At 45.5% G+C, this 26938-nt stretch overlaps 1 protein-coding gene across 1 annotated transcript in view; it reads left to right on the forward strand.

Moving 5' to 3' along the window:
• Positions 1–26938, forward strand: part of LOC122795993 (mediator of RNA polymerase II transcription subunit 1-like) — a 545806-nt gene that overhangs the window by 219142 nt on the left and 299726 nt on the right. The window contains exon 4 of the mRNA XM_044064474.1: positions 2649–2773. Within this exon, the coding sequence (XP_043920409.1) occupies positions 2649–2773 (125 nt within the window). The remainder of the gene's footprint in view (positions 1–2648; positions 2774–26938) is intronic.

The raw sequence follows: 26938 nt of genomic DNA on the forward strand, positions 1-26938 counted from the left end.
TTGAGAGCTAAGCACTGTTAAGTGATCAAAAAGTCTGACAAGAATTTTTGTGTATCTTCTTAAAGGTATGCGTAGCTAGGCATCTTAATAGTCTTTGTGATTGTTTACCTAGTATTGCTTCTATGTTGCTTGTGTCCTAGTTCTTATTTTTAGACCTTGTTCTGTGTAGACTGTCATTGGCTTTGGGGATGGTTAGAAACTCATATGCATACTTCTCAACTGTTCTTAATGTTTTAGGGATGTCCCTGATTTTGCGCTCTCTCATGAAATTTGATTTTTATGAGAGAATGGAGGGTTGTTGTCTTTTGGCTTTTCCCGGTTAGGGGTCGCCACAGCGGAACTCCGGTCCGCTAATCATTGGCAGATTTTCATGAACGCCGAGGTGCCAGCTCGACGTTCAACCTTCAACGAAGGCACGCCCATTTACGCATGTCTTTCGAGCAACCACCCAACCGTGGGGAGGACATGCAGACTCCACACAGAAGGCACTCCCCACACTCCAGCCGAGAATCGAACAGGAGAACCTCTTGCTGAGGCAACAACGCTACCGCTGCAAGGTTACAGGCCATAAATAAATGCCAAACATTACAGTTCTATTAGTCTTTACAAAATGCATATTGATACAAATATTATTATGCATCAACCTTCCAAGTGAAAAGTGATGGTTTAAAAAGTGTGCCTGCAATGCTAGAATGTTTGCTGTGGTGCCAGATTACACAGGCTTTAATGGAGAAAATAGAAAATCAGACTGGCTGTGAGTTACTTGGTTATACTTGACCATTTGCTTGGTCTGGGATTTAAAATGTATATTTTTTAGAATCCACTTTGAGTACCAGTAGAGATATTTGCAGTGATGTTTTCAGTTTCTATGAATTGTTAGAGGTTTTCTTTAACTTGGAAAACATCCTAAAAAAGACTGAATTTAAATGGAAAAGAGGACTAAAACAGGGAGGTCCTTGTATATATTTTAAATGATGTGAAGTGGCTTATATATGATGTAAAGATTTAACTATGTCAAAGGCAGAATTAACCTGAATGATATGAGTGGTTGGAGTTAACAGCCTAGACTGCTGGACAGAAGTGGGTTCACAGTCTTTTGTATGTCTGATTTTTGGTGATAGAAGCAACTCTTGTGTTAAGTTCCCTAAGGCAGAGGCAGAATTGTACTTGTAGTAAAGAAGCATTGGATTGCTTAGGGGAATTCTGTTTGTGTTGTGTACAGTATCCTAGTGGGAGGAATGTGTAAACCAAACAACCTGGAACCAAGGTAATCTTTGTCACAAGATGTTTAGGTTTCCCTCAGGATTTTACCATTTCACATTCCTCAAGAGAATTTCTTGTTAGTATTTTTCTTGGTTGCCAAAAAAAAAAAAAAAAAAAAAAAAAAAAAAAAACAGAATTGGTATCCATTTTTATACCATGTTTCCTCTAACAGGCATGGCGCGAGGTTACACTGTTTCATACTTGTAAGGATTTTGCTTGACTGAATATGTTTGACTGAGGAATTCGCTTCTGTCTGATGTATGATGGCCAATACTGACAATTGTTTGAAAGTCTGTTAGGGACTATACTCTCGCACAACTGCACTTGTGAATGTGTTTTTTTAAATTGCGCTTTGGTGAGTCCTTTTGTCCCCCTTTAACACCTTTGTGGTGGTAGATTCTAGGAGAGTAATAGTCCTTCATACTTGGATATTCCCAGTCAGCTCGCAGTTGACTTGAAGTAGGTACAAATGCTAATGAAGAGCACATTTCATCTGTTTTTGCACTGGTTGAATAGAGATGAGACTAAGTCGGTGTCCAAAATGTTTACCAGCTGTATTGTTTTCCACCATTGTTTGTATTGTTCTTCAAGTATTGCAGTCAAGTTTCAGTCATCTGAGGGAGTACTGCTTCAAGCAGATTTCAAGAATGCATCCATTACAGCCGTCTGTGCCATAGCCACTTGGTCTTAGTGCATACATATGATTAGACAGATTTCCATTTCAGATGCGTAGCTTAATTAGACTCCCTTTTGCAAGGATCTGACTTCTTTGCATGCTTTTTGGCTTTTCCGGCTGTTTCCTCCCCTGGAGGTGTCATTCTACTGCTTGAGCTATTTTTTCCCAGCTGTTGCCCACTTTATTGGACCACTTAAAGATTTGTGCAGATGTGCAAATACTTATTCCATTAGTTTATCTTAGAGGGCAGTGTATAGTAGTGCTCTTTGCCCAGTTTGTCTTTCCCTGTCACCTGTTTGAGGAGCCAGTGCTTTGTAGTTATTAGACTCATGATGCTCTGTCATGTTCCAAAGGGACAGATTTGAGGAAGCTTGGTACCATATGCACCACAGTGACTCTGCAACATGATGCCACTGCACTCACCTTAAACGTGGGAACTACAAATGTAAGAATCATTATGAGGTGGGCCTCAGGAAGAATGTCCCAGCTGTTTTTCACTGCCTGCAAAAACTTCTCAAGTATTAACTAATATGGTGAGTATTATCATACCTGTAATGTGCCACTGTTTCAATAAACATAAACAAAATAAAAACACTTGAATTTCGTTGTGTACATCTCCAGGATCTTTAGTTTCCAGGATGTAAACTTTTAAAAAAATAAACATGAGTCAAGTTTTTAAAAGACCTAATAAATTATATTTCCTTTGTAGCACCCCTTCCTTCACGTCTGTAAACAGTGCCAATAGTGTTGACTTTCCTGCTTGCTTTTTTCTGAAATTCCCTCGGCCTATTCCTGTTTCCAGAGAATTTATCCAGAAAATTCAGAATTGCACAGGTAAGATAAATGCTAGAACTAAAATTGGAATATGTTTTAATAGTAAAGTAATTTTTTATAACATTGGCTTGCCTAAGATCTTTAGTTGATCAGTGACTTTGTAGATATACACACAAGTATATAAAAGTGTTTATATGTTGTTTCCCTCCTCTTCACACATTTACATCCTTTAATGTCACTCCTTTTCCTTTGTGACTGCACATAATTGCATTTGCCCTGTGAACTACTACTGTTTTGTCAGTCCATTGCCTTTACAGTCGTGATGCCTACATCTTAGCAGGTAGAACTTTGATTAGAAGTTATGTACTTACCATAACGTTCCATCCAGGAGTGGCCTTAGGTCAACTGGTGCCCTAGGCAAAAGGTCTCCATTCCCCCCCCCCACTCACCACAGTGCCCCATCCCGGTCTACTTTAAATAAACAAATACTGAAAAAGCTGAGCGGCGCGTAAGCGCTAGCCCTGGTGCCAGCCTATGCCTGCCTATGGTTCCATCTGAGTAGGTAAACTTCATTTGTCAGCAACCTATGGGTTATTGGATCCGAGCCGGCAGCTTCCAACAGCTAAGATCTGAGCTCCAAGCTCCTCCCCCTAACCCATAATCCCCTGCTATCCCTTCCTGACCTCAGATCGGGTTTGCCTATCCATAAACCATGCGTTACCAAGAACCACCTCACTACTCTAACCAGGAAATAGTCCGCCATGACAGCAGGAGACCTTATAGCATCCATATAGGTTAGGGGGATGGAGGGAGGGACGGTTGCTGACAAATGAAGTTTACCTACTCAGATGGAACGTTATGGTAAGTAGATAACTTATAAATCTGAAGTAGTTAACTTCATATGTCCATCAACCTATGGGACAGAGTCCCCAGCTACCTGATTCTTGGGAGGTCCTCATGGAAGGATGTTCTGGAGCACTGCAGAGCCAAAGGATGCTCTCCCTCCGGAAACAAAATCCAACTTGTGATTTATAAATGTATGAGATGAAGCCCAAGTGGCTTCTGAACAAATGTCATCCAAAGACACCCTAGATCAAAAAGCCGCAGAGGTAGAAATTGATTGGATAGAATGGGCATGGACTCCTTGAGGTGTAAGCTGGCCCGAACTCTCATATGCCAAAAGAATACACTGGGAAATCCATCTGGACAATGTGACATTTGATGCAGGTTTTCCAAAAGAGGACTTAGCAAAGGATACAAAAAGTTGGTCTGATTTCCTGTGATCAGCTGTCTTGTGCAAATAGAAACTTAGTTGCCTATGTACGTCTAGAGAATGCAACTTGTATTCACCTTTGTTCTGATAATTTGGGAAGAAGACTGGGAGATTAATAGATTGGTTGATATTAGACTCTGATGCAATTTTGGGCAGAAAGGAGGGGTTGGTCCTGAGAGCGAGACTGTCCTTGTGGAAGACCAAATACGGTGGCCTGGCGCAAAGGGCTTGAATCTCCGAGACCCTTCTGGCCGAGGTTATGGCAACAAGAAAAGCAGTCTTCCAAGATAAGTATTTTAGATCCACCGAAGTCACAGGCTCAAAAGGTGGAGCTGTTAGAGACTGAAGTTACAAGAGTTAAATCCCAAGGAGGAACTGCATCTTTTACTAGGGGTCTTAGTAGGAAAGTGCCTTTTAGGAAGGTCTTACATAATTTGGACGAAGTCAAAGGGCCTAGATCACTGCCAACATGATAATGAGAGATTGCGGCCAACAGGACTTTGACCGTAGAAGAGCTAGCACCTTGGTCGAATAAACCTGACAAAAGTCTAGAACTTCTGGCAATGGGGCTGTAAAGGGATCTAGGTTCCGATGCTCCGCCCAGATAGAAAAACGCTTCCATTTACTATTATATATTCTTCTAGTAGATGGCTTGTGAGCAGCTACTAGGATAGCCTTGACAGGGGATGAGATACCGGGAGTCCTAGCTATTACTGGAACTGGATCAACCAAGCTGTGAGCTTGAGGTTGTCCAGATTCGGGGTCGACAGGCCTGATGGGTGAGAAATCAGATCCGGGATGGTATCTAGAGTCCATGGGGGATTCACTAGATGAGACCATAGATATGGGAACCAAGCTTGACTAGGCCAGAAAGGGGCAATGAGGATTATTCTGCTCCCCCAACCATCTGGCTTTCTGTAGAAACTTCAGCATCAGGGGCAGAGGAGGGTAAGCATAAAGTAGACCGGGTGGCCAAACATGCACCAGAGCGTCCCTGGGGGATTCCCCGGGTGGGGGAATTAGAGCGAAATAGTCACTGCACTTTGTGTTCGAAGGAGAGGCGAAAAGATCGCAGCGAGGTTGACCCCATTTGGAGAAGATTTGCTTCGCTACTTTGGGATTCAAAGACCACTCGTACAGTGACGGGATGGATCGACTCAGTCTGCCAAAATGTTGGACCGTCCGGGAATGTGCGTCGCGATGAGAAAGCAGTTGGTGGACGTAGCCCATTCGCACACTCATGGCCTCCCGACAAAGTGGATAGGACCTGGTTTTCCCCTTGTTTGTTGGTATACCAGACGACCGACATGTTGTCTGTCTGTATTGCAATTGTCCCCAAGGGAAGAAGGCTTTGAAGTGCTTGCAATGCCAAAAGCACAGCTCTCATCTCTAGGACATTGATATGCAATGAGGTCTCCGAATGGTTCCAAGTGCCTTGGACGGTCCTGCCCAAGCATTGCCCCCCCACCCCACCCGAGGCGAGAGGTGTCCGTGGTCACTGTGGCTAGAGGAGGGGACACAGAGAAGGGGAGACCCTTCTGGAGGTCTGGGGACTGGAGCCACCATAAGAGGGCTTTCCTGCATACCCTGCTGAGAGGAATGGGGAAGTTCAGGGGATGTAGCAGCAAGGACCACTGGACTTGTAAGGTCCATTGAAGAACACTCGTGTTTAAACGTGCCATGGGAAGTAGATTGATGTTTGCCGCCATCGAGCCCAGAGCCCTCAGGACCAATACCGCCGGGGGAGCTGGGGATTGAAGAAGGGCCAGTACATGGAGTTTCAGAGTTCGAAGCCGGTCCGGAATCAAGAAGGCTAGAAGCTGGTTGGTGTTCAATCTGGCACCAATGAAATCTAGGATTTGAGTTGGAAGAAGGGAAGATTTTTCAATGTTTATCGTAATCCCCAGCCGGGGAGCTAGATGGAGAAAGTAATCCCTGGCAATGCAAAGTAGATGCCTGGTAGGGGGCTGTCAAGGAGCCAGTCGTCCAGGTACGGAAAGACCTGAATTCCCTGGAGTCTCAGGTGGGCCGCTACGACCGTTAACACTTTGGTGAACACCCTGGGGGCTGTGGTGAGACCAAAGTGTAGGACCCTGAATTGGTAATGGCTGGCTCCCAGCCGGAAGCGGAGAAACCTCCTGGATCGTCTGTCCATCAAAATGTGATAGTACGCATCCTTGAGGTCTATGGAGCACATCCAGTCATTCTTCTGCAAAAGGGGGAGAATGGATTGAAGAGTGACCATCCGGAACTTTTCTTTGGCTACTGACAGGTTCAGAAAGGACAGGTCGAGGATTGGTCTGAGGTCCCCCGTCTTTTTTGGCACCAAGAAGAACCTGGAGTAAAAGAGTGACCCGGACCGGACTGGTCTGGGGGGACGTGCTGGATTGCTCTTTTTTCTAGCAGCCGGCGTATCTCTCTGGCTGCCGCCTCCCTTTGATTGGGTGGGACATCAGGGAGGCTGCGGGGACTGCGAGGGGGATTGAGAAAGGGGATCTTGTAGCCTCTGGATATGATCTGAAGCACCCAGCGATCTGTTGTAATGGACTCTCAAGCTGCCAGGTGCCGCGAGAAGTGCCCCCCCCGACTGCCTCCAGAGTGGAACAGTCGGGCAACCCTTCAGGGTTGCTGCGTGGGCCGATCAGAGAAAGGTTCTCTGGACCCAAAGTTCTTCGGCCCCCCCCCTCTGCCTCTGGGGCGGCGTCCACCCTGTCCTCCTCTTTCTCTGAAGGACGAGGGGTCCGGAGCGAAACGGGACTGTTGAGACTTCCGGAAACACATCTTCTGTCCCTTTTGGTTCCTGGAGAAGGACCTCTGGGGAGCAAAGAAGCGGACTCCGGCAGACAATGTCTTCCCGTCTATTTCGCTCTGGACCTGTGTTGCGTACGGTCTTGCCAATAAGGGCAGACTCATCAAATGGGGCATTTGCGAACGACGCCTTAAAGGGTTCCGCGAAATCATAGTGATGGAGCCACGCCTGTCGCCATAGGACGACGCCTGCTCCGCTAGCTCTAGCGGCCCCTTCCGTGGCATGGAACAGTAACCGCATAGAAGTATTTGAGATAGATTTGAGAGTGGCCATCCGGGTAGAGTACACTTTCTTGTCCGCCGACATGGACTCTGAGGGTGACCCAGCGTATTCTTTGATAAGATCCCGCTGGAGCCGTATGACGTGTGCCATGTAATTCAGCGACCTCACAGAAAAGCGAACACCTACTTCCCCAGAAGGTCCATAGTCTGAGACTCCTTGTCTGGAGGATGGACCGAGGAACTCTCTTGGGCCAGTTCCTTTTTTGTGGCGACTGCCACCAACATGGCATCTACCGGGGCTCCCTTGCTCCAACATGACCTGTCCGAAGGGGGGCTGAGAATTTTTTCCGGTCTCTTTGGGATGGGCTCCACGTTGTCCGGTTCCTTCCATGCCCTGGTAGTAATCAGGTCTACCAGGGGATCTGCAGGAGGGGACACCCAAGACGGGCATGCTTCAAATGCCTCCAGAAACACAGACTCGTCAGAGGAAGGTTTTGGGGCAGACCACCCCCCCGATCTGAAGCATCTCCATGATGTCTCCGAAGGAGACGTCTTCAGGGGGTGACCTTGGGGAACCTTCCCCTTCCTCCAAATCTGTGTCCTCGGTCAAGGACTCGGGGGAGTCCAAGTGCCTCCTCTTGCACTTGTGTTTGTGAGGAACCTCCTTGGGGGGAGGGAGCTGTCCGAGGAGGCCTCACGAACCACATCATGTTCCAGCAATGGAACTATCTGGGATGTCTGAGGGCCGGGTGATGATAGGCAGACCCGTCGTGTGCAGGGTGGAACCGTAGCTGAAGCCGGGGGCCTGGTATCCCTCGACAAAACCCTCTCCACGACATCGAACGCCGAAGGAGAGCTGCTCTTTGTAGGATCTGAGAGCAGACCCTTCCTCGGATCTGACGTGCGGATCGAAGCCGGTGCCGACGCAGTCGGATCCGAAGGGCCAGTATGCTCCGACCGAGGCGGAGCCGAAGCTCTACTAAAACCTCCGGATCTGCAGCTCAGCTCTCTGCTCAGAGAGTTCGGATCCGAAGAAAATGGACCCGACAGACTTGAAGGTGGCATCGGCGCCGAATTACCCAATACTATCGGTGCTGACAGTCCCCTGGCTCCGACGCTGCCCAGCTCCGAAGGCTCCGAACCCCAGTAGTGGGTCGGAGAAGGAGCAATCGGGGCGAAAAAGGACTCCCATCTGCAGCTGGGCCTGGAGAAACCTGCGCATCATCCGGTCCAAGTCTGCATCTGACGTACTGCGAGTAGACCTTGATGAGGCCACCGAGGTGGCCGGGAGTGCCGCCTCGATGACCTCAACTGAATAATGCTTTATACCGACATAAATTAATTTGCAAGGAAGCTAAATTTAGCTTCTTTGTGTTGGAAGTAGTGGAAAAGGATGTAAGAGGTGGGCTATGGGAAACTTCGATTGAGTATAAAGAGCTGTTGTGGCAGCTTTCCTTGGAGGCGAATAAACCTCCATGTCTAAATGATGCCATCTCTTTAGCACCTGTACTCAAGCTGAGATCAGCTAAGCTTTAAGTGTTTTCATTTTATGTTTTTTTCTATATTTATCTTATTTTAAATGTGTATTAAAATCAGTTTATATTATAAAGTGTTGGTAGTATAGGATACCACAAGCTGGTAATGCTTTTGCTGGTTGTATTAAAGAATTTTTAGTTTGTTTTATTAGATTAAGTTATTATAAAGTATTTATTAAATTTTGATAATATTAATTTATTAATCCATTAATGTATCAGGTTAGTGTGGGGGAATCCATTATAATATATTTTTATGTATGTGTTGTATGCATTATAAGTCTTACCCCTTTAAATGTTTAAGTATCTTGTTCCCTTTAATTAACTATTTGTTTAATTATTTTAATTATTTTGATGAATATATAAGGAGTGTTTTTTGTGTAGGTATGCATTTGTCTCCATCTGATTAAGTGGTTTAAACGAAAACGCAGTGCTGGTGTAATCACGTTAGTGGACTGTATAGTCAAACTTATTGTTTCTGCGTTTTATTGGACTGAAGAGTTGTTTTAATAAAGGAATTTGTGTGGATTACGGATTTGTGCCTCTTCCATCTGTTCTGCATTTTTGGTGTTTTGGTGAACAATGGAACAGTGATTCTTTTTGGTTTGTAATGAGTAGAAGAAGGTTTAGCCTTTCGTGGGACCGTATTTCTTTATTTTTTCCAATTTTCTGTTTAGTGGTAGGATTTGGGTTAGTAAATACACAGACTATACTAAAATAGGTGCTATCTGTGCAAGATAATTTCAGCTTTACAAGGCTTTCTGTATGTTTTTACATTGATCCCAAACAAGGTGCACTGATTTTTATGCTAATAGAACAAAAATAAACTATTTCTATGCTTTGAATAGTACTGTCTTGAAAAGTGCAAACAGATAATGGGACTTGGGGATATTAATTAAATTTGACTTTGCCTTTGAAGATAATCTGAGAGTTGTTATTAAGAGCAGGACTGTAGCCAGAAGTTTGTATTTTGTACTCAAATCATGTGCCGTTTCCCCACCACTTAACTGTGATTTTAAAAGTATTCAGCTTTCAAAATGTATACCCCCTATGCATGATGAAATGGATACCTTATTTGCAGTTGTTGCCACTTGTATCCATAAAAAGGCTGTTTCAGAGATACTTTCATAGTAAAGAAAACATGCTTTGTTTACCACTGTAACTGAACTGTAAATTTTCAGAGAGATTCTCAGGAAAAGAATGTACTAATTTGAGTACACTGAGTATGCCTAGCTACACCCTTGATTAAGAGATGTTATGCAGTAATAAGACATTCTCTATTCAATTGTATGTCTGTTAATTCCTGTATGTCAGTGGTGAGGCCTCACATTGAATACTACTGTTTTGTTGTAACATGCCTCAAGAGAAATAGAAAGTATGTAGAAGTGTGTACTAGGTAGATTGCACAACTAAAGGGTCTGGACTATGTGAATAGGTTAGTAAGACTATTTTCTGTTACTTATAGGTTGATAAGGGGAGATTTAATTCTGGTGTACAGGTGTGTACATAATGGACTGGGTGTGAATTTAGGAGTTGAAATACAGTCTCAAATGAAATAGCAATGGGTTTGTGAGGATTCCAAGTTTTAATCCACCTCCTCTACTTTTGGCTTTTCCCATTTAGGGGTCACCACAGCGGATCACCTGTCCACTCATGATAGGCAGTGGAGTTTTACGGTGTCGACTTGCCAACCCGGCACCCAACCTTCCACAGAAGGCACACACGTGCACACACTCGTGCTTAGGGCCAATTTAGAATGTCCAATCCACCTACAGCATGTCTTTGCAATGTGGGAGGAAACAGGAGCACCTAGAGGAAACCCATACAAACACAGGGAGGACATGCAGACTCCACACAGAAGGCATCCCAGCCGAGGATCGAACCAGAGAACTTCTTGCTGTGAGGCGACACCGCTAACCGCTTCACCACCATGAATTAAAACAATTATTTTCATTATCGAGCTGGTTTATATTGGAATGTGATGCCATTTAGATTAAAGTATGCCAGTATTTAAGCAACTTTGAAGAAACAACTGGATGACTGGGTAGGTAAGCGGGTTTATGATTCTACTGGTAAAGATGGCAAGGTCTTTGAAGGGTTAAATAGGCTATTAAGCTTGATTTAACGAATATCTTAAATATTGAATAACCAGAAGGTTGGCAGTGATAGTTTTTCTTATTTGTATGATTAAACAATGTAAGCACGCATTTGTAAGGAGATATTTGAACATTTTCTGTGAAACACTGACTTTTTGTAAATGGAAGATAAATGTCCCTGTAGCTTTGTTTTGAACTGATTCAGGTTTTTGTTATTCCTGACTTCTTGGGTCTGTTGACCCCAAGTAGCTGGGGTGATTTTCCTGAATTCCTTTACAGCTGCAATTAGACCAAAGATCAGCCTTTTTAACTTTGGAAACTCCTAATCTGAAGTAGTTAACTTCATTTGTGCAGCAACCTTTGGGCATTGGATCCAATCTCTGATCCGAGCCGGCAGTTTTCAACAGCTTTAGATCCGAGCTCCAAGCTCCTCCCCCTACCAATAATCCCCTGCCAACCCTGACTGTCCCCAGATCTAGTGTGCCGTGGTTTCGTTCAGCAGTTTGATCCAGAGTCTCCTGGCATTCTCGTTCTCTTTGTGAGGAAAAATTTAACTTTTTACATCTTTTCTTTAATCTTTGGTGTGAGTGTGTGTTTAGCCCCCTTTTTAGTCTAAACTCTGTTTATTTTACTTCTAGTTATCCTTCCCCTACCTTCGTGGTTCCATCAGTGTTGTGTGTGTGTGTGTTTGGGGCCTTGTGTGTGTGTTACTTTCTTGAGTATGCCTGAGGCCCCAAAGTTAATGTTTTCTAAGTGCACCGAGTGTGGCCATAAGCTGTCCCCAGCGGATGGCCACACTCTGTGTATTGTGCCTTGGGGTTGAACACCCGTCCTCCGGTTGTACCATTTGTGCAGCGTTCAACCCCAGGGCACTTAAGGACCAGAGGTCTAAGCTGATTCTGGCGGGTGTTCTGCCCCCGGATTCTGCTTCTACCTCCGGTCCTTCCATGGCTCCCGATTCTGCTTTTACCTCCGGACCTTCCATGGCTCCCACAGCGGCTGCCACTCCTGCTTCCCTTCCCCCGGCCGGGACTCAACCTCCCGCCTTAGGCTCGGAGGAGAGGGAGGCTAGGATAGAAAGGAAGAGGGAGAAGCACCACAAGCAGCAGGCAGAGGCTTCCGCTTCGGCCCCCCCGGCTAAGCGGTCTTCTCCCTCCAGGTCTTCTGGTTCTCCTTCTCGGATCCGGTCCCCGTGCTTTTCACCGGGTCCTGAGGAGGAAGAGACCCAGTCTCCTTCGAGGTCATAGAGGCGACACTCCCACCCCGCCTCGGTGGCCTCATAGAGATCTACGAGAAGTCTCACAGATGCAGATTTGGACCGGATGATGAGAAGATTCCTCCAGGCCCAACTGCAGATGGGAGTGCTCCTGCTCGACCCCCTTCTTTGCCCCAATAACTCCTTCTCCGTCCCGTTTCCCGGGTTCGGAGTCTTCGGAGCCGGGCAGCCTTTGAGCCGGGGGTGTGTCGGCACCGATAGTCTCGGGTACTTCGGAGCAGACACTTCCCTCGAGTCTGTCGGGTCCATTTTCTTCGGATCCGAGCTCTCTGAGCCGAGGGCTGAGCTTCGAATCCAGTGGTATCGGTATGCCTTCGGCTCCGTCCGGGTCGGAGCATGCTCGTCTGTCGGATCCGATCGCTTTGGCGCTGGCCCTGATCCGTATGTCGGATCCGAGGGGAGAGTCTGCTTTCGGATCCCAGAGAGAGCAGCTCTCCTTCGGCATTCGACGTGGTGGAGAGGGTTCTGTCGAGGGATACCAGGCCCCCAACCCTTGCCACGGCTCCACCCTGCACTCCTTCTCGGTAGCTTCCATCACCCGGCCCCAGGGACAGCCTGCTTTGACGTCCCAGTGGAACAAGACGTTGCTGGTGAGACCTCCTTGGACAGCCCCCCCGAGGAGGTCCCTCACAAGCGAAGGTGCAAGAGGAGGCACCTGGACTCCCCCAGAGTCCTTAACTGAGGACACTGATTTGGAGGAAGGGTGAGGCTCCCCAAGATCACCCCCCGAAGATGTCTCATTTGGTGACATCATGGAGATGCTCAGAATAAAGGGGGGGGTGGTCTGCCCCAAAGCCTACCTCGGACGAATCAGTGTTCCTGGAGGCGTTCGAAGCAGGCCCGTCTACCTCTTGGGTGTCCCCTCCGACCAACCCCCTGGTAGATTTGATCACTACCAGGGCGTGGAAGGAGCCGAACACTGTGGAGCCAGTCCCCAAGTGCCCGGACAAGATCCTTAGCCCACCTTCTGACAAGTCCCACTGGGGTAAGGGTCCCCCGGTAGATGCCATGTTGGTGGCGGCGGCCACCAAGAGGGAACCTGCTCAGGAGAGTCCCTCGGTTCATCCCCCGAGCAAGGAGTCTCGATTGATGGACCACCTAGGGAAGCGGGTGTTTAGTTCAGTGACCTTCTCTGTGAGGTCGCTGAGCTACATGGCACACGTGCTCCGACTGCAGCGGGACCTTATCAAAGAGTACGCTGCGTCGCCCCCGAGTCCATGTCAGCGGAACAAAAACAATTGCACTCCACCCGGATGGCCACTCTACGATCCATATCTAACATCTCTATGCGGCTTCTGTCTCATGCCATGGAAGGACCCGCTAGAACCCGCGGAGCGGGCCTCGTTATGAGACATTAGGCCTGGCTCAGACACTGATTTCGCGGAACCCTTTAAGGCGTCGTTCGCTAATGCCCCTTTTGATAGTTCTGCCCTCTTTGGCAAAACCGTGCGAGATACCTTGGTCCAGAGCAAAAAGGACGGGAAGACGTTGTCTGCCGTCGGAGTCCGCTTCTCTGCTCCCCAGAGGTCCTTTTCTGAGAACCAAAAGGGACAGAAGATGTGGTTCTGGAACTCCCATCCCGCTCTTGACTCCCAGCCCTTCCGCGGCAGAGGAGGGCAGGGTGGACGCCATCCTAGAGGCAGAGGGGGCCTGCGGAACTTTGGATCCAGAGAACCCTTCTCGGACCAACCCACGCAACACCCCTGAGGGGTTGCCCGACTGCTCCACTCTGGAGGCAGTCGGGGGGGGGGGGGCGTTTCTCGAAGCACCCAGCAGCTTGGGAGTCCAAGACCCCTGGGTGCTTCGCATCATATCCAGAGGATACCAAATTCCCTTTTCGCGTTATCCACGCAGCCCCAGATGCCTCCCCAATGTCCCACCTGAGCAGAGGGAGGCCGCAGCAATGGAAATCCCACATTTGCTGGAAAAAAGAGCCATCCAACACGTCCCCCCAGACCAGTGCGGGTCCGGGGTTTTACTCCAGGTTCTTCTTGGTGCCAAAAAAGATGGGGGACTTAAGACCGATCCTCGACCTCTCTTCCCTGAACCTGTCAGTAACCAAAGAGAAGTTCCGCATGGTCACTCTTCAATCCATTTCTCCCCCCGTTGCGGCAGAACGATTGGATGTGCTCTATAGACCTCAAGGATGCATACTACCACATTCTGATGGACAGGTGATCCAGGAGGTTCTTCCGCTTCCGGCTGGGAGCCAGTGATTTCCAATTCAGGGTCCTCCCCTTTGGTCTCACCACAGCCCCCAGGGTGTTCACCAAAGTGTTAGCAGTGATAGCGGCCCACCTGAGGCTCCAGGGAATTCAGGTCTTCCCGTACCTGGACGACTGGCTCTTGACCGCCCCGACAAGGCATCTACTCTGTACAGCCAGAAAGTACTTTCTCCGTCTAGCTCCCCGGCTGGGCATCACTATCAACATAGAGAAGTCGTCTTTTACTCCGACTTTAGACATCATAGGGGCCCGATTGGGCACAAACAAGCTCCTAGCTTTCTTGACCACAGACCGGCTACTATCCCTGAGGCTACATGTGCAGGCCATTCTACAATCTCCAGCTCCCCCGGCGGAATTGGTCCTGAGGGCTCTTGGCTCGATGGCGGCAGCGATCAACCTATTGCCAATGGCACGTTTGAACATGAGGGTCTTAAAATGGACCCTCCAGGTCCAGTGGTCCTTTCTTCACTACCTTCTGAGCCATCCCGTTCCCCTCAGCAGGGCCTGCAAGAGGGCCCTCCTATGGTGGCTGCAGTCTCCAGACCTTCAGCAAGGACACCCCTTTTCTATGACCCCTCCACTAGCCACGGTGACCACGGACATTTCCCACCTCGGGTGGCGGGGACATTGTTTGGGCAGGACAGTCCAAGGCACATGGGACCTCACGGAGACCTCACTGAATATTAACGTCCTAGAGATGAGGGCAGTGCTGATGTTCTTCGTTCCACATTGCTGCAGTCCTTACTATTGGGTAGTCCGCTGTCCAGTCGGCCCGAATACCAGAGGACTGACGTCAGTACGTCAGGGTACTAATGCGCATGACCGACGCCATATCCTCAGTCTTTTGCCGCATGGTCCGATGCAGAAGCAGTTTTGTGCAGGTTGGCGTTCTGAAATATTTCCGAAACCGGAGTTTCAGACCGAATCAGAGTTGGCTAAGTACCCCGGGAACATTTTGGTTTTTTCTTGCCTCAGTACTTAACCGGATGTCAGAAAAAGTGAATAACTGTATTTCTTGTGGGAAACAGATACCTCATAGGGATTACCATACCTTGTGTATACCTTGTTTAGGGCCTGAGCACGACGTTGTTGGATGCCGCTCTTGTGCTAGGTTTAACAAACGCACTATTAAGAGGAGGTTAGACTGTGCCAGGTTAGTGTTTGGGAAGCGATTATAAAATGCCGCCGGATGCTCCGGCCCAAGAAGCGCAAGGACAAAACAGCGAAGCCTAGGGTTGATGAACCGGCAGTCCCGGACGTCGGTTCTTTAGAAGGCTCAGTGGAGCCAGAGGTTTTGCCAGGAGTTTCTTTGGAGGCTCAGGCAGAGACTTTCTGTTACAGGATGTGCCTTCTCAGGAGGTAGGCCAGGCTGAGGGGGCTTCTCAGGTATCTGTTCTTCCCTCTCTTCCCAAGGTAGTTAGAGCCTCTCCTTCTGTTGCCAAAACTTCTTTGAGTGGTAGGCCAAGTTCAGCTTCAGTGGGGGCTTCTCCTAGCATTTCAGGTTCTGTGCCTAAGAAACATATGCTTAAAATGGCAGAAGATTTGATTACTATGATTAGAGGTTCTATGCCCCCTCCTGATAAGAGGCCTAGGGTGGAACCAGAGTTTGATAGTTTTGAACAGTGTTCACAGGCTTCTGAGTCTTCTGCGGAAGATTTGCAGGAGTATCCTCCTTATTCTGATTCTGATGTGGATGATTCCACTCCTACAGCTTCTCCTCCTGAGGATTTCTCATTTTCAGAGACTCTGCATTCATGAGGGAGCACTTTAAATGGGAAGGCCAGGATTACTCTGATTCCAGGAAAAGGCTTAGGGAATTCTTGTTTTTGCCCCAGCATAGGCCCTTAGCTATACCTCCTGTGTTGAATGTGGTGGAAGATGTTTTGCAGAGGCATCCCTGAACCCTGATTCTTTGCCTCCTGCTCCTGTTAAACCTGATAGGTAGTATAGGGTGCCTGAAGCTCATAAGTATCTTTTTAAGAGTCCTAGGGCAGACGGGGAAACTGTTTGTCAGGGACCCAAAGGTGTTAAGGCCTCTGTGGTTAAAACCCTGTTCCCACTGATAAAGAGGCAAGGGCTTTGGATAGATGGGGAAAGAAAGTGTATACTTCTTCCACTTTAGCCATGAGGGCGTTGAATTGTCAGTTTCACATGCTTAAATATCAAAATTATCTCCTTTCACAACTGAAATCTAAGGTGGATGCTTTGGCGGAAGGTATTGAGTGTAAAGAGTTGCTGGATTTAGTTCATGTGTCTGAACAAGTGGGTAAACATTCTTTGCAATGTGGTTTTGATGCTGTACAGGCCTCCTCGAGGGTGGCTGCCACTAGTTCTGTTCTTCGCAGGCATGCCTGGTTGAGGGATCAGAATTTAGCTGAGCATGTTAAGACAAGGATTTTGGATGCTCCTTTACAGTCTGATGTGTTGTTTGGTTCGCCTGTGGAAGCAGTTTTAAAGAAAATGGAGGACAAAGCTAAGTCTATGCAAACTGTTAAAGATTTTTGCAGGTGCAGCCACCAAGTTTAGTAGAAATTGGCCTGCTAAGGGATGGACTTATCCTGCTTATGATTCCCAGTCTAGGGTAGGTCTAGACGTGGCAGGGGCAGAGCTCAAGGTTCTTTTAGGCCTAGAACAGGGAATTCACCTGTTCAGACTTCTGGTGAGGGCAGGGGTCAGTCCTTTCGTAAACAGACCCAATGACCTGCCTTTTCAGCTGCCAGTAGATTCTCGTCTGGCAGCTCCTTTGGGAGGAAGACTGTCTCTTTTCAAAGGAAATTGGGATTTAATTACTCAAGACAGATGGGTGTTGGATATCATTCACCACGGTTACAGGTTTTATTTCCATACATTGCCCCCTTTCAAAGGCATGCCAGATGTTCCTCCTCCACAAAGGAAAGAGGCTCACAAGCAAATTTCTCTGTTACTCCACATAGGGGCCATTCAGCCAGTCCCAGTATCAGAAAGGGGCCTAGGATTTTATTCTCGCCTGTTCCTAGTACCAAAGAAGGGGAACACGTGGAGACCAATTTTGGATTTATCTATCCTCAACACTTATCTGGACATTCCCAAGTTCAAAATGTTGACGTTACAACAGCTTTTACCTCTGCTGGGCAAAGATCACTGGATGGTAACTTTAGATCTCAAGGAAGCTTACCTTCATGTGCCTATCAGACTAAGTTGCAGGAAGTATCTGCGTTTCGAGCTGGAAATTCTCATTATCAGTTCTCTGCATTGCCCTTTGGCTTATCTACTGCCCAGAGTATTCACAAAGGTTCTGGCTCCAGTGATAGCTTACTTCAGGCTAAAAGGAATTCAAATCTATCCTTACTTGGACGACTGCCTGATTCTGGCTCAAGAAAAGGAAGACCTTCTACAGCATCTGGAATATGTTATAGCAGTGCTAAGATGCCTAGGGTATTCTGTGAACGAAATAAAGTCCAGTCTAGTACCCTCTCAAGACATGTGCTTTCTGGGTGTGAGACTGAATACAGCAGCCCAGATGGCCTTTTTAACCCCGGACAAACAAAAGAGTCTATCACTTTACTTCCATCAACTATCTCATCAGTCCGTGCTGACTGCAAGGACAGTCCTTCAAGCATTAGGGTTCATGGCATCTTGTATTCTGGTACTTCCCAATGCCAAACTGCATATGAGGAAGCTACAATGGTATCTCAAAATGTATGGACGCACTGCCAGGATTTGGACACTGTCATTCAAATAATACCTTGCCTTCAAAAGAATTTTTGTGGTGGGCTCAGGAATGTCACCTAAACAAGGGACTCTCTGTGACCCGGCCAGAGGCGAGTCAGATTTTAACGACAGATGCCTCGGACATTGCTTGGGGAGCTCATCTAAATGGAAAGTGGATACAAGACAAGTGGCCTGCCAGACTACAGCATCTACATATCAACATGAAGGAGATGTTAGCAGTCCAGTTTGCATTAATGGCTTTCAAGGAGTTACTTCTTCCAGGGCAGGTGTTGATTCTAACAGACAACACAACTGTCATGTGGTACATCAACAAGCAAGGGGAACACATTCTTATCCTCTATGCAGGCAAGCAATGATTTTATGGGAGACTGCGCTAAGCTTGCAACTAACTCTTCAGGCAAGGTTTCTGCCAGGAGCACAGAACTCCTTAGCAGATGTGTTAAGCAGACAAATCATGGATCCCCACGAGTGGAAACTGGATCTTCATGTATTTCAGAAATTGACAGTGTCATGGGGAACTCCAGACATAGATCTGTTCGCTTCTCCACTAAACCACCAGCTGCCAAAGTTTTGCACAAAGGGGTTTCATCACACAGCTTGGAAAGTGGATGCTCTGTCTTTCAGTTGGAAAAACCTTCATGTGTATGCCTTTCCACCTCTGCCTCTTCTTCCAAAGGTGCTATTACAGGTCAGACAAGACAAGCCAAGGATGATTTTGATAGCTCCAGATTGGCCTCGGCAACACTGGTACCCACTACTAAGGAGTCTGGTAAGGAAGCCTCCATGGCCTTTACCTTTGATTCCTCATCTGTTATCTCAGAAGGACGGTCATCTGCTCAATGTCAAGCTTCACTCTCTTCATCTAACAGCCTGGCATATTCTGTGTTGAAACACAGCAGGTCTCAACTTCCTCAACAAGTTTTAAATGTGATTATGGAAGCTAGAAGACCTAGTACAAGGAAAGTGTAAAAGTGGAAGAGATTTTTATTTTGGAGTACAGCAAAGAATTTGGAGATTTCTGAGCCTAATTTGAGTGTGGCTCTTCAATATCTTACTGAGTTATTGGACAAAGGTTTGTCCTTCTCTTCCATTAAGATTCATGCTGCAGCAATTTCAGCTCACTATGATTGTGACCCACCATTGTTTTCGCATCCTTTGTTCAAGCAGTTTCTTAGAGGGGCAAAGAATATAAGACCCCCACGTAGAGCTCCTACTCCTGCTTGGGATCTCAATTTTGTGTTGGAAAAACTTACTCTACAACCTTTTGAGCCTGCAGCTACTGCTGAATTGAAATACTTGTCATGGAAGACTGCTTTTCTGTTGGCTATTACTTCTGCAAGAAGGGTGTCTGAGTTGCAGGCCCTTATGGCAGTAGAGCCCTTTTTGATTTTCCATAAGGATAAGGTATCATTACGTACTAATCCTTCCTTTATGCCTAAGGTGGTTTCTAGTGTGGCTTTAAACCAAACTATTCATTTGCCTACTTTTTATGCAGACCCCCAAAATAAAGGGGAAAAGATTTTGCACACTTAAAATGTACACAGGCAATTGCGTTATTTAAGCAGGACTAAGGATTTTAGGCAGTCTCAGCAGTTGTTTGTTTCTTTTGCTTTGAGTTCGCAGGGCAAGCCTGTGTCAAAACAAACTATTTCTAGGTGGATTGGGGTTTGCATTGCATTTTGTTATTCCCATCATGGCAAGGAGATTCCAGCTGGGATTAGGCCTCATTCCACTAGGGCTACTGCCACTTCAACAGCATTTCTAAGTGCGGTGGCAACTAAGGATATTTTGGAGGCAGCTACTTGGAGTTCAGTGCATACTTTCTCTAAGCATTATCACCTTCCCATCTACTCTAAGTCTAGGGCTGGTTTTGCCACAGCTGTTTTGCAAGGCATGTTGTCAGCTCCTACTTCTTTATGATTTGCCAGCCTCCCTTACCTCTGCTTTGGGATTCTACCCAATAGTAAGGACTGCAGCAATGTGGAGCGAAGAACATAGTACAGTTTTGTACCTACCATAAATGTAGATGTTCGAGGATCCACATTGCTGCAGTCCCTCCTTCCCCTCTGTGTTTAGGGGTGGTTGTGTAGGTGAGGTTATATGCTGATATTTTTGTATATATTTGTGTATATTTTGTACATATTTTTGGTGCAGGTATTTTGGGCCTTGTCTTTTTAGGGTCTTCTGACATCTGGGGCAAGAAAAGACTGAGGATATGACGTCGGTCATGCGCATTAGTACCCTGACGTACTGACGTCAGTCTAATGCGCCCTGACCGACGTCAGCCATATACTCTGGTATTCGGGCCGACTGGACAGCGGACTACCCAATAGTAAGGACTGCAGCAATGTGGATCCTCGAACATCTACATTTATGGTAGGTACAAAACTGTACTTTAGCATTGCAAGCACTTCAGGACTTTCTTCCTGTAGGAACGATTGCGATTCAGACTGACAACATGTCGGTTGTCTGGTACATCAACAAACAGGGGGGAACCAGGTCTTACCCACTCTGTCGAGAGGCCATGAGGGTGTGGGAATGGGCGATCTCCACCAACCGGTTTCTCATAGCAATGCACATTCCGGGACGGTCCAACATCCTAGCGGACAAACTAAGTCGCACCATCCTGTTACCATACGAGTGGTCTCTGAATCCCGAGTTAGCGAATCGGATCTTCGCCAAATAGGGGTCAACCCCGTTGCGATCTCTTTGCCTCTCCCTCGAACACAAAATGTTACGACTACTTCGCTGTCATTTCCCCCTCCAGGGAACCCCCGAGAGACGCTCGGGTGCATGCTTGGCCTCCCGGTCTTCTTTATGCTTACCATCCTCTTCCTCTAATGCTGAAGTTTCTTCAGAAAGCCAGTCGGTTGGGGAGCAGGATAATCCTCATTGCCCCGTTTTGGCCTCGTCAAACCTGGTTCCCTTTCCTTTGGTCTCATCTGGTGAATCCTCCTTGGATTCTGGATCCCCGTCCGGATCTAATATCCCACCCCCTAGATCTCCCAGTCCCGAACCTGGACAACCTCAAGCTCACAGCTTGGCTGCTCCAGTTCCACTCATAGCTAGGACTCTCGGTACCTCTTCCCCAGTTAAAACCATTCTAGTAGCTGTGCACAAGCCTTCTACTAGATCTATAGCAGCAAATGGAAACATTAATCCATTTGGGCGGAACGCAAAAATTTGGATCCTTTTACAGCTCCTCTGCCCGCTGTATTAGACTTTGTCAGGACTGTTTCATCAGGGAAGCTAGTTCCTCCACAGTCAAGGTCCAACTAACAGCGATCTCTCATTATCACGTTGGAAATTAATTGGGCCCTTTGATCCCCACGAAATTGTGTAAGACCTTTTTGAAGGGCACCTTTCTGCTCAGACCCCCAGTGAAGGATGTAGTCCCTCCTTGGGATTTAACGCTGGTGCTTCAGGCCTTGACAGCTCCCCCATTTGAGCCTGCAGCTTCCATAGATCTTAAATTCTTATGGAAAACTGCCTTTTTTGTCGCTATCACCTCGGCTCGAAGGGTCTCTGAACTACAGGCCCTCTGTGTAAAACCCCCATACTTGACCTTTCACAAGGATAGAGTTTACCTCAGGACCAATCCCTCCTTTCTTCCCAAGGTTGCCTCTGCGTCAAATATTAACCAGTCCATCAACTTGCCGGTCTTTTTTCCTAGCTACCATAACAAAGGGGAATACAAATTACACTCATTGGATATGCATAGACAACTTCGCTTCTACATCCACAGGACATCTGGTCATAGGAAATCTGACCAGTTGTTCGTCTCCTTTGCCAAATTTAACTTGGGTAAATCTGTGTCTAAAGTCACACTCTCTAGATGGATTTCACAGTGTATCCTTTTAGCATACGAAAGTTTGGGCAGGCCTGCACCTCAGGGAGTCCATGCCCACTCTACTCTATCTATGTCTACCTCTGCGGCTTTTAGAGCTAGAGTTTCTTTGGATGATATTTGCTCAGCAGCCACTTGGGCTTCATCTCATACTTTTATCAAGCACTACAAATTGGACATTATCTCCAGAGGGAGAGCATCCTTTGGCTCTGCAGTGCTCTGGAACATCCTTCCATGAAGGCCGCCCATGGTTCAGGTAGCTGGGGACTCTGTCCCAAAGGTTGCTGCACAAATGAAGTTAACTACTTCAGATTAAGAAGTAATGTACTCACCATAACATTCCATCTGAGTAGGTAAACTTCATTTGTCAGCAACCGTCCCTCCCTCCTGCCCCCTCACTTGCGAATGTTCTCATACTCAGGTCCATGGGTTTTACCCACTTATCTTGGGATTAATCATTGCTAGCAGTTTCTGCTGTTGGGCAAACTTGATCTGGGGTCAGTCAGGGTTGGCAGGGGATTATGGGTAGGGGGAGGAGCTTGGAGCTCGGATCTAAAGCTGTTGAAAACTGCCGCCTCTGGTCCGATTCCCAAAGGTTGCTGACAAATTAAGTTTACCTACTCAGATGGAACGTTATGGTGAGTACATAACTTCTTAGTCCTAGAATCTTGTAGCATAATGATGTGATGTAGCTTCCATTGTGTGAGTTTATTTATTTTATTTATTTATTTATTGTCATTTGTTAACCGGGTTAGTCCAACTGGGCTTTTGGCTTATTTTCAGTGGAGACCCGAGGAGAAAAGCTCCAGAAAATTGCATAATAGTACATTGATTGCATGCAGAAGTATAGTGCTAACATAGTTGAAGGACTTGCAAAGCTGTTGATAATAACAAAGTTGAGTACAAACAATAACAAAGATGAGTATAGAAGAGAACAATTACAAAGCTGTTAATACATAAAATGCATACATGAAGTTCTATCATCAAAACTTTTATTTTTTTTTTCTTCAGAATGGTGTGTAGCAAAGGGAGACTAGGTGGGTTTATGACGAGAGTAAGTCTTGGAGTTGAGTAGAAAGGTTTTTAGTTAATTTTTAAACTGGGTATAATGGGTAATGGGTTGTAGTCTAAGGGTGAGTTTGTTCTAGGCATTGGTATGTTTAAAGAATATTTTCCTAATAGATTTGTTTGGTTGATAGATGTCTAGTAGCTGTTGGTTTGATGTACAGAGGGTCCAGGATGGAGTATAGGTGGAGACTAAGGGTGAGAGAGAAGGACAGAAAGAGGGTTTGTAGAGAATAGTGTGTAGTATTTGAATTTGAGATAGAAGCAGTTGGGGGAGTTCTAGCCATTGGAGAGAGTTTAATGCAATACAATGGTGTGTGTTGTATGGTGAGTTGGTGATGAATCTAGTATTTTGTGATAGGTTTGTTCTAGTTTATTCAAGGTGGTGACTTGTATGTTGTTGAGAATAGGGACGGCGTAAAGGAGGGGGGGGGAGTAGTAGTGCCTGTCCAAGTGTCAGTCTAGACTCTGGGGTGAGAATGTTTTTGTTTCGATAAAGTAGACCTAGTTTTTGATATGTTTTCTTTATGCATTGGAGTAAGTGGAGGTTTAATTGAAGTTTGTCATCTACTATGACTTCAAGTAGTTTTGTATGGGTATCAGGTTGAATAGTTGTGTTTGAGGATTTGATGAAAAATTATTTATGATGGGCAAGAGATCGGGGAAGGAAGAGCAGGAGCTTAGTCTTTTTGGGGTTTAGAATCAAGTGGTTGTCAAGATAGCCTTTGCTCAGTGGAAAGGAAGGCATGTTGGGTTAAGGTATGGAGCTTCGAGATGTTGTTGGAGATAGATATAAATGTGGAGTCATCAGCATATTGTACAAGTTAAAGGAAGACTACATCAAATAAAAGTATCTTGACTGTAAGTGAGGCCGGCAGTATAATGCTATGGACATTAACAGAGAGGAGCTTTGTGTTAAGTAAAGGCAGTGGTGTTCATAGGATTCTGAAAGTGATACATTGCTACAAATCCTTTTAAACACAGGAGAATACAGGTATTGAGTGGTGAAGTAAAGATAATGATAGGCACTCATGCTGTAATTTTGTTGCAGGTAAATTTATACCAGGAGCTTGTCATTTGTACACAGGTAGTTCATGCAAGTGCAGCTAATGCAGTGTAGTTTCACTGAAAGCAGTTTGCACTTTTCTTTTCTGCTTTGTCATTGGTGTATATATAAGTTTAGGGATGGGGTAGGGGATGTCCTTGCCCCAGTACAAATATGTAGGTCTACCTGATACAATGGAATTCTCACTTATCCGAAAATTACATTCATGAGACAACTTTGCCGAAAACTTATTTTAGCAAACATTTTGATCACTGAAGTTGTATTCTGGGCAACTAACCACTTGGCCACCATGGTGAATTTTGCCCGTTTCCCACTACAGTGCAATCTCAGAGTTGGTTTATTTAGTTAGGGGGATGTGGGATGCGCAGCTCCCCACTTGGATGGGTTTGATTTGCTTTGGTGGTGGTGTTTTTTTTTTCCCCCTGTGGTGGCCAAGTGGTTTGTTTCCTAAAGTACAACTTCGGTGATTTGGGTGTTCATTAGAATAAATTTTTGGCAAAGTCTCGTGCATGTAATTTTTGGTTAAGTGAGAATTCGGTAATACAAAGTAGACACACACATACACACATATATATATATATATATATATATATATATATATATGTGTGTGTGTGTATATGGATTCCATACACTTGATCGAATTTCATTTAGTCAAAAATTATTCCAGGCATTGCCTCCCACAATGGGAGGGGGGGGTGTGAGGGGTGTAGCCCCCCACATAATATTAATGTATTCACTGTTATAAGAAGGTATATCCATTAGAAATGTATTGAGATATATATATATATATGTTTAGTAAAAACTATTAGCATAATGGGGCCACGCCCCCACACCCCCCTTATTTAATATTCTCACTCCAGGGTTGCACTGCAGTGGGGCAGGGGCTATATTCCATTTTCGACCAAACGAACTTCTACCAAGTGAGCTTTCAGTCAAGTGAACTGCCTGGAATCATTTTCGACCAAGTGTAATTCAACCAAGTGAATGGAATCCATGTATACATACATATATATACACACACACACACACACACGTTTGAATTACATGATTCTGTTTTACTAATTGCCCATTAGGCCTCAAAAGTGAGCATAATCTTTAACTCTGAACTAATTTAACACATCAGTGACAATGATTTTTAATATGAAACTGAATAAAAATAGTTGTATGTGTCCATTATTTATTTGTACCATTTCACCACGAGTGTTGGCTTATTTTTAGGAGTTAACATTGTAAGATTGTCAACTTTGCCTCCTCTTTGAGTGGTATCAAATTCTTATTTTTTTTAATCATCTTCAGTTAGATTTTGTCGGAGAGAGAGAGCGCTGCAATTTAAAGTCTTCCGACACCCTTGAATATAATCAGGTCATTTGATTATAAACCTACATTTTATTTATTTTATTTATTTATTGGCATTTGTTAACCAGGTTAGTCCAGCTGGGTTTGTGGCCCATTTTCAGTGGAGACCCGAGGAGAAAAACTCCGAGAAATAAAAATACAATTTTAGAATAAACAGTTTAAAAATAAATGTAAGGACAGTTTTACAAATTCCATAAGTAATAGCTGACACATGGAGAAATGTTACAAAAAATCAATACTCAAAGTCAAGGAAAAACTAATTCTAATACTGTAGAGTAACAAAGTATGTACAATATGTACAACAGAGAAAAAAATTAATAAAAAGCAATTTGGGGAGAAATATTATTTAGACCTACCATCTGTAATAACTGACATACGTAGATATGAGACGCACTAATTCAAGTACTGTAAAATGCCTGAAGTTCAAAAGTGCCAAGACTTAGGCCATTAAGAGAAATCCACACCCAGGAGCTGTAAAAACATGTTAAAAATTGTAGAAATCATCAAAACCTAATAAAATAAATGTCAGTCTAGCACTGCATGTACTTTTTATTCTGCAGTCTGTCCACATGGGGTACAGCATCTTGACGTGATTTTTATTTTTTTAGTCTACCTGTTGGTATCCCACAATCCTTTGTGTATCCTTAGAAGATTGCCTTATACATGCAACTTAGTTATTGGGTTCTTGCCACCCATTAGATTTAACATGGGAGTGTAGTTGCTTCCTTGATTTGAGTTAGGTAAACGTGCCATTATTTCAGTGGCAGTCATCTACTGCCTTTGAGCCTAACTCCAAAAATGTTTGTGCCTTTCACTGTGACTCTTGAAAAAAATGGGATAATTTCCCTTTCATTATGCCTCATTTGTAGTCCTAGTATGTAGTACCCCTACCATGGGTTGGTCTTTTTTCCAGTGAGTTTCCCAGAAAACAAAACCAGGGAGGTGAGTAGCTTCTGTTTTTTTTTTTTCTGTTGAAAAGTGAAGACTTACTGGAATTACTAAACTTATTGCTCCTAGCCTTAACTATTTTCATTTCTGTTCTCCACTGACAGTTAATAGGAAATAAAAAGATTCTGTATGATGTTCTTCATGTTTCATTGTTGCAGTCCTAACTTGCGGGATTTCCTATTGTGGAAGCCCTTGGCCAGCCCAACTACCAGAGTAAAAGTCTTCCCTCCTCCTATGACTGGCGGATGCCCTTGACTGATGTCAGTACGCTGGGGTATAAGTCGAGTCCGCTTACATAATTACCTCAGTGCTTTCTTGCTGTCGGAGCCTGAAGCAGATGAAGCTGTACGTGCGGTCAGTCTGTGCCAGATTGAAAACTTCTAAAGCTAAGTACCCTGTTGGGGAACTTTTTCCTTTTTCTAAACTAATGCCAGAGAAAATTAACTGCCTCCACTGTAGCAAACAAATTCCACACCTGGATTGTCATACTCTCTGTATTTGTTTAGGCCCTTCAATGATGTCCCAAATTGTCGTTTCTGCACCAGATTGAGCTCCAGAACTATTAGGCATAGGGCGGACATTTTAGAAGATTTCTTAGCGAGTTCCCTGAATCTCTGAATGGGATGGTGTCTGTTCAGCATTCCAACATAGCTCTGATGAAACACAAATGGACTAAGCTTAGATCTTCCAAACACAACCGTTCACCATCAGATAGCCCACCATGACTGGTTATTGTGGAAGTTGGTGAGGTGCCTTCGCAGCCCCCCTGCCACAGTCGAGATAATGGATAAGGCCTCTAC

This window comes from Protopterus annectens, chromosome 2.part2, assembly GCF_019279795.1.
Source record: "Protopterus annectens isolate FY-2018-M chromosome 2.part2, PAN1.0, whole genome shotgun sequence".
NCBI classification, from domain to species: Eukaryota; Metazoa; Chordata; order Ceratodontiformes; family Protopteridae; genus Protopterus; species Protopterus annectens.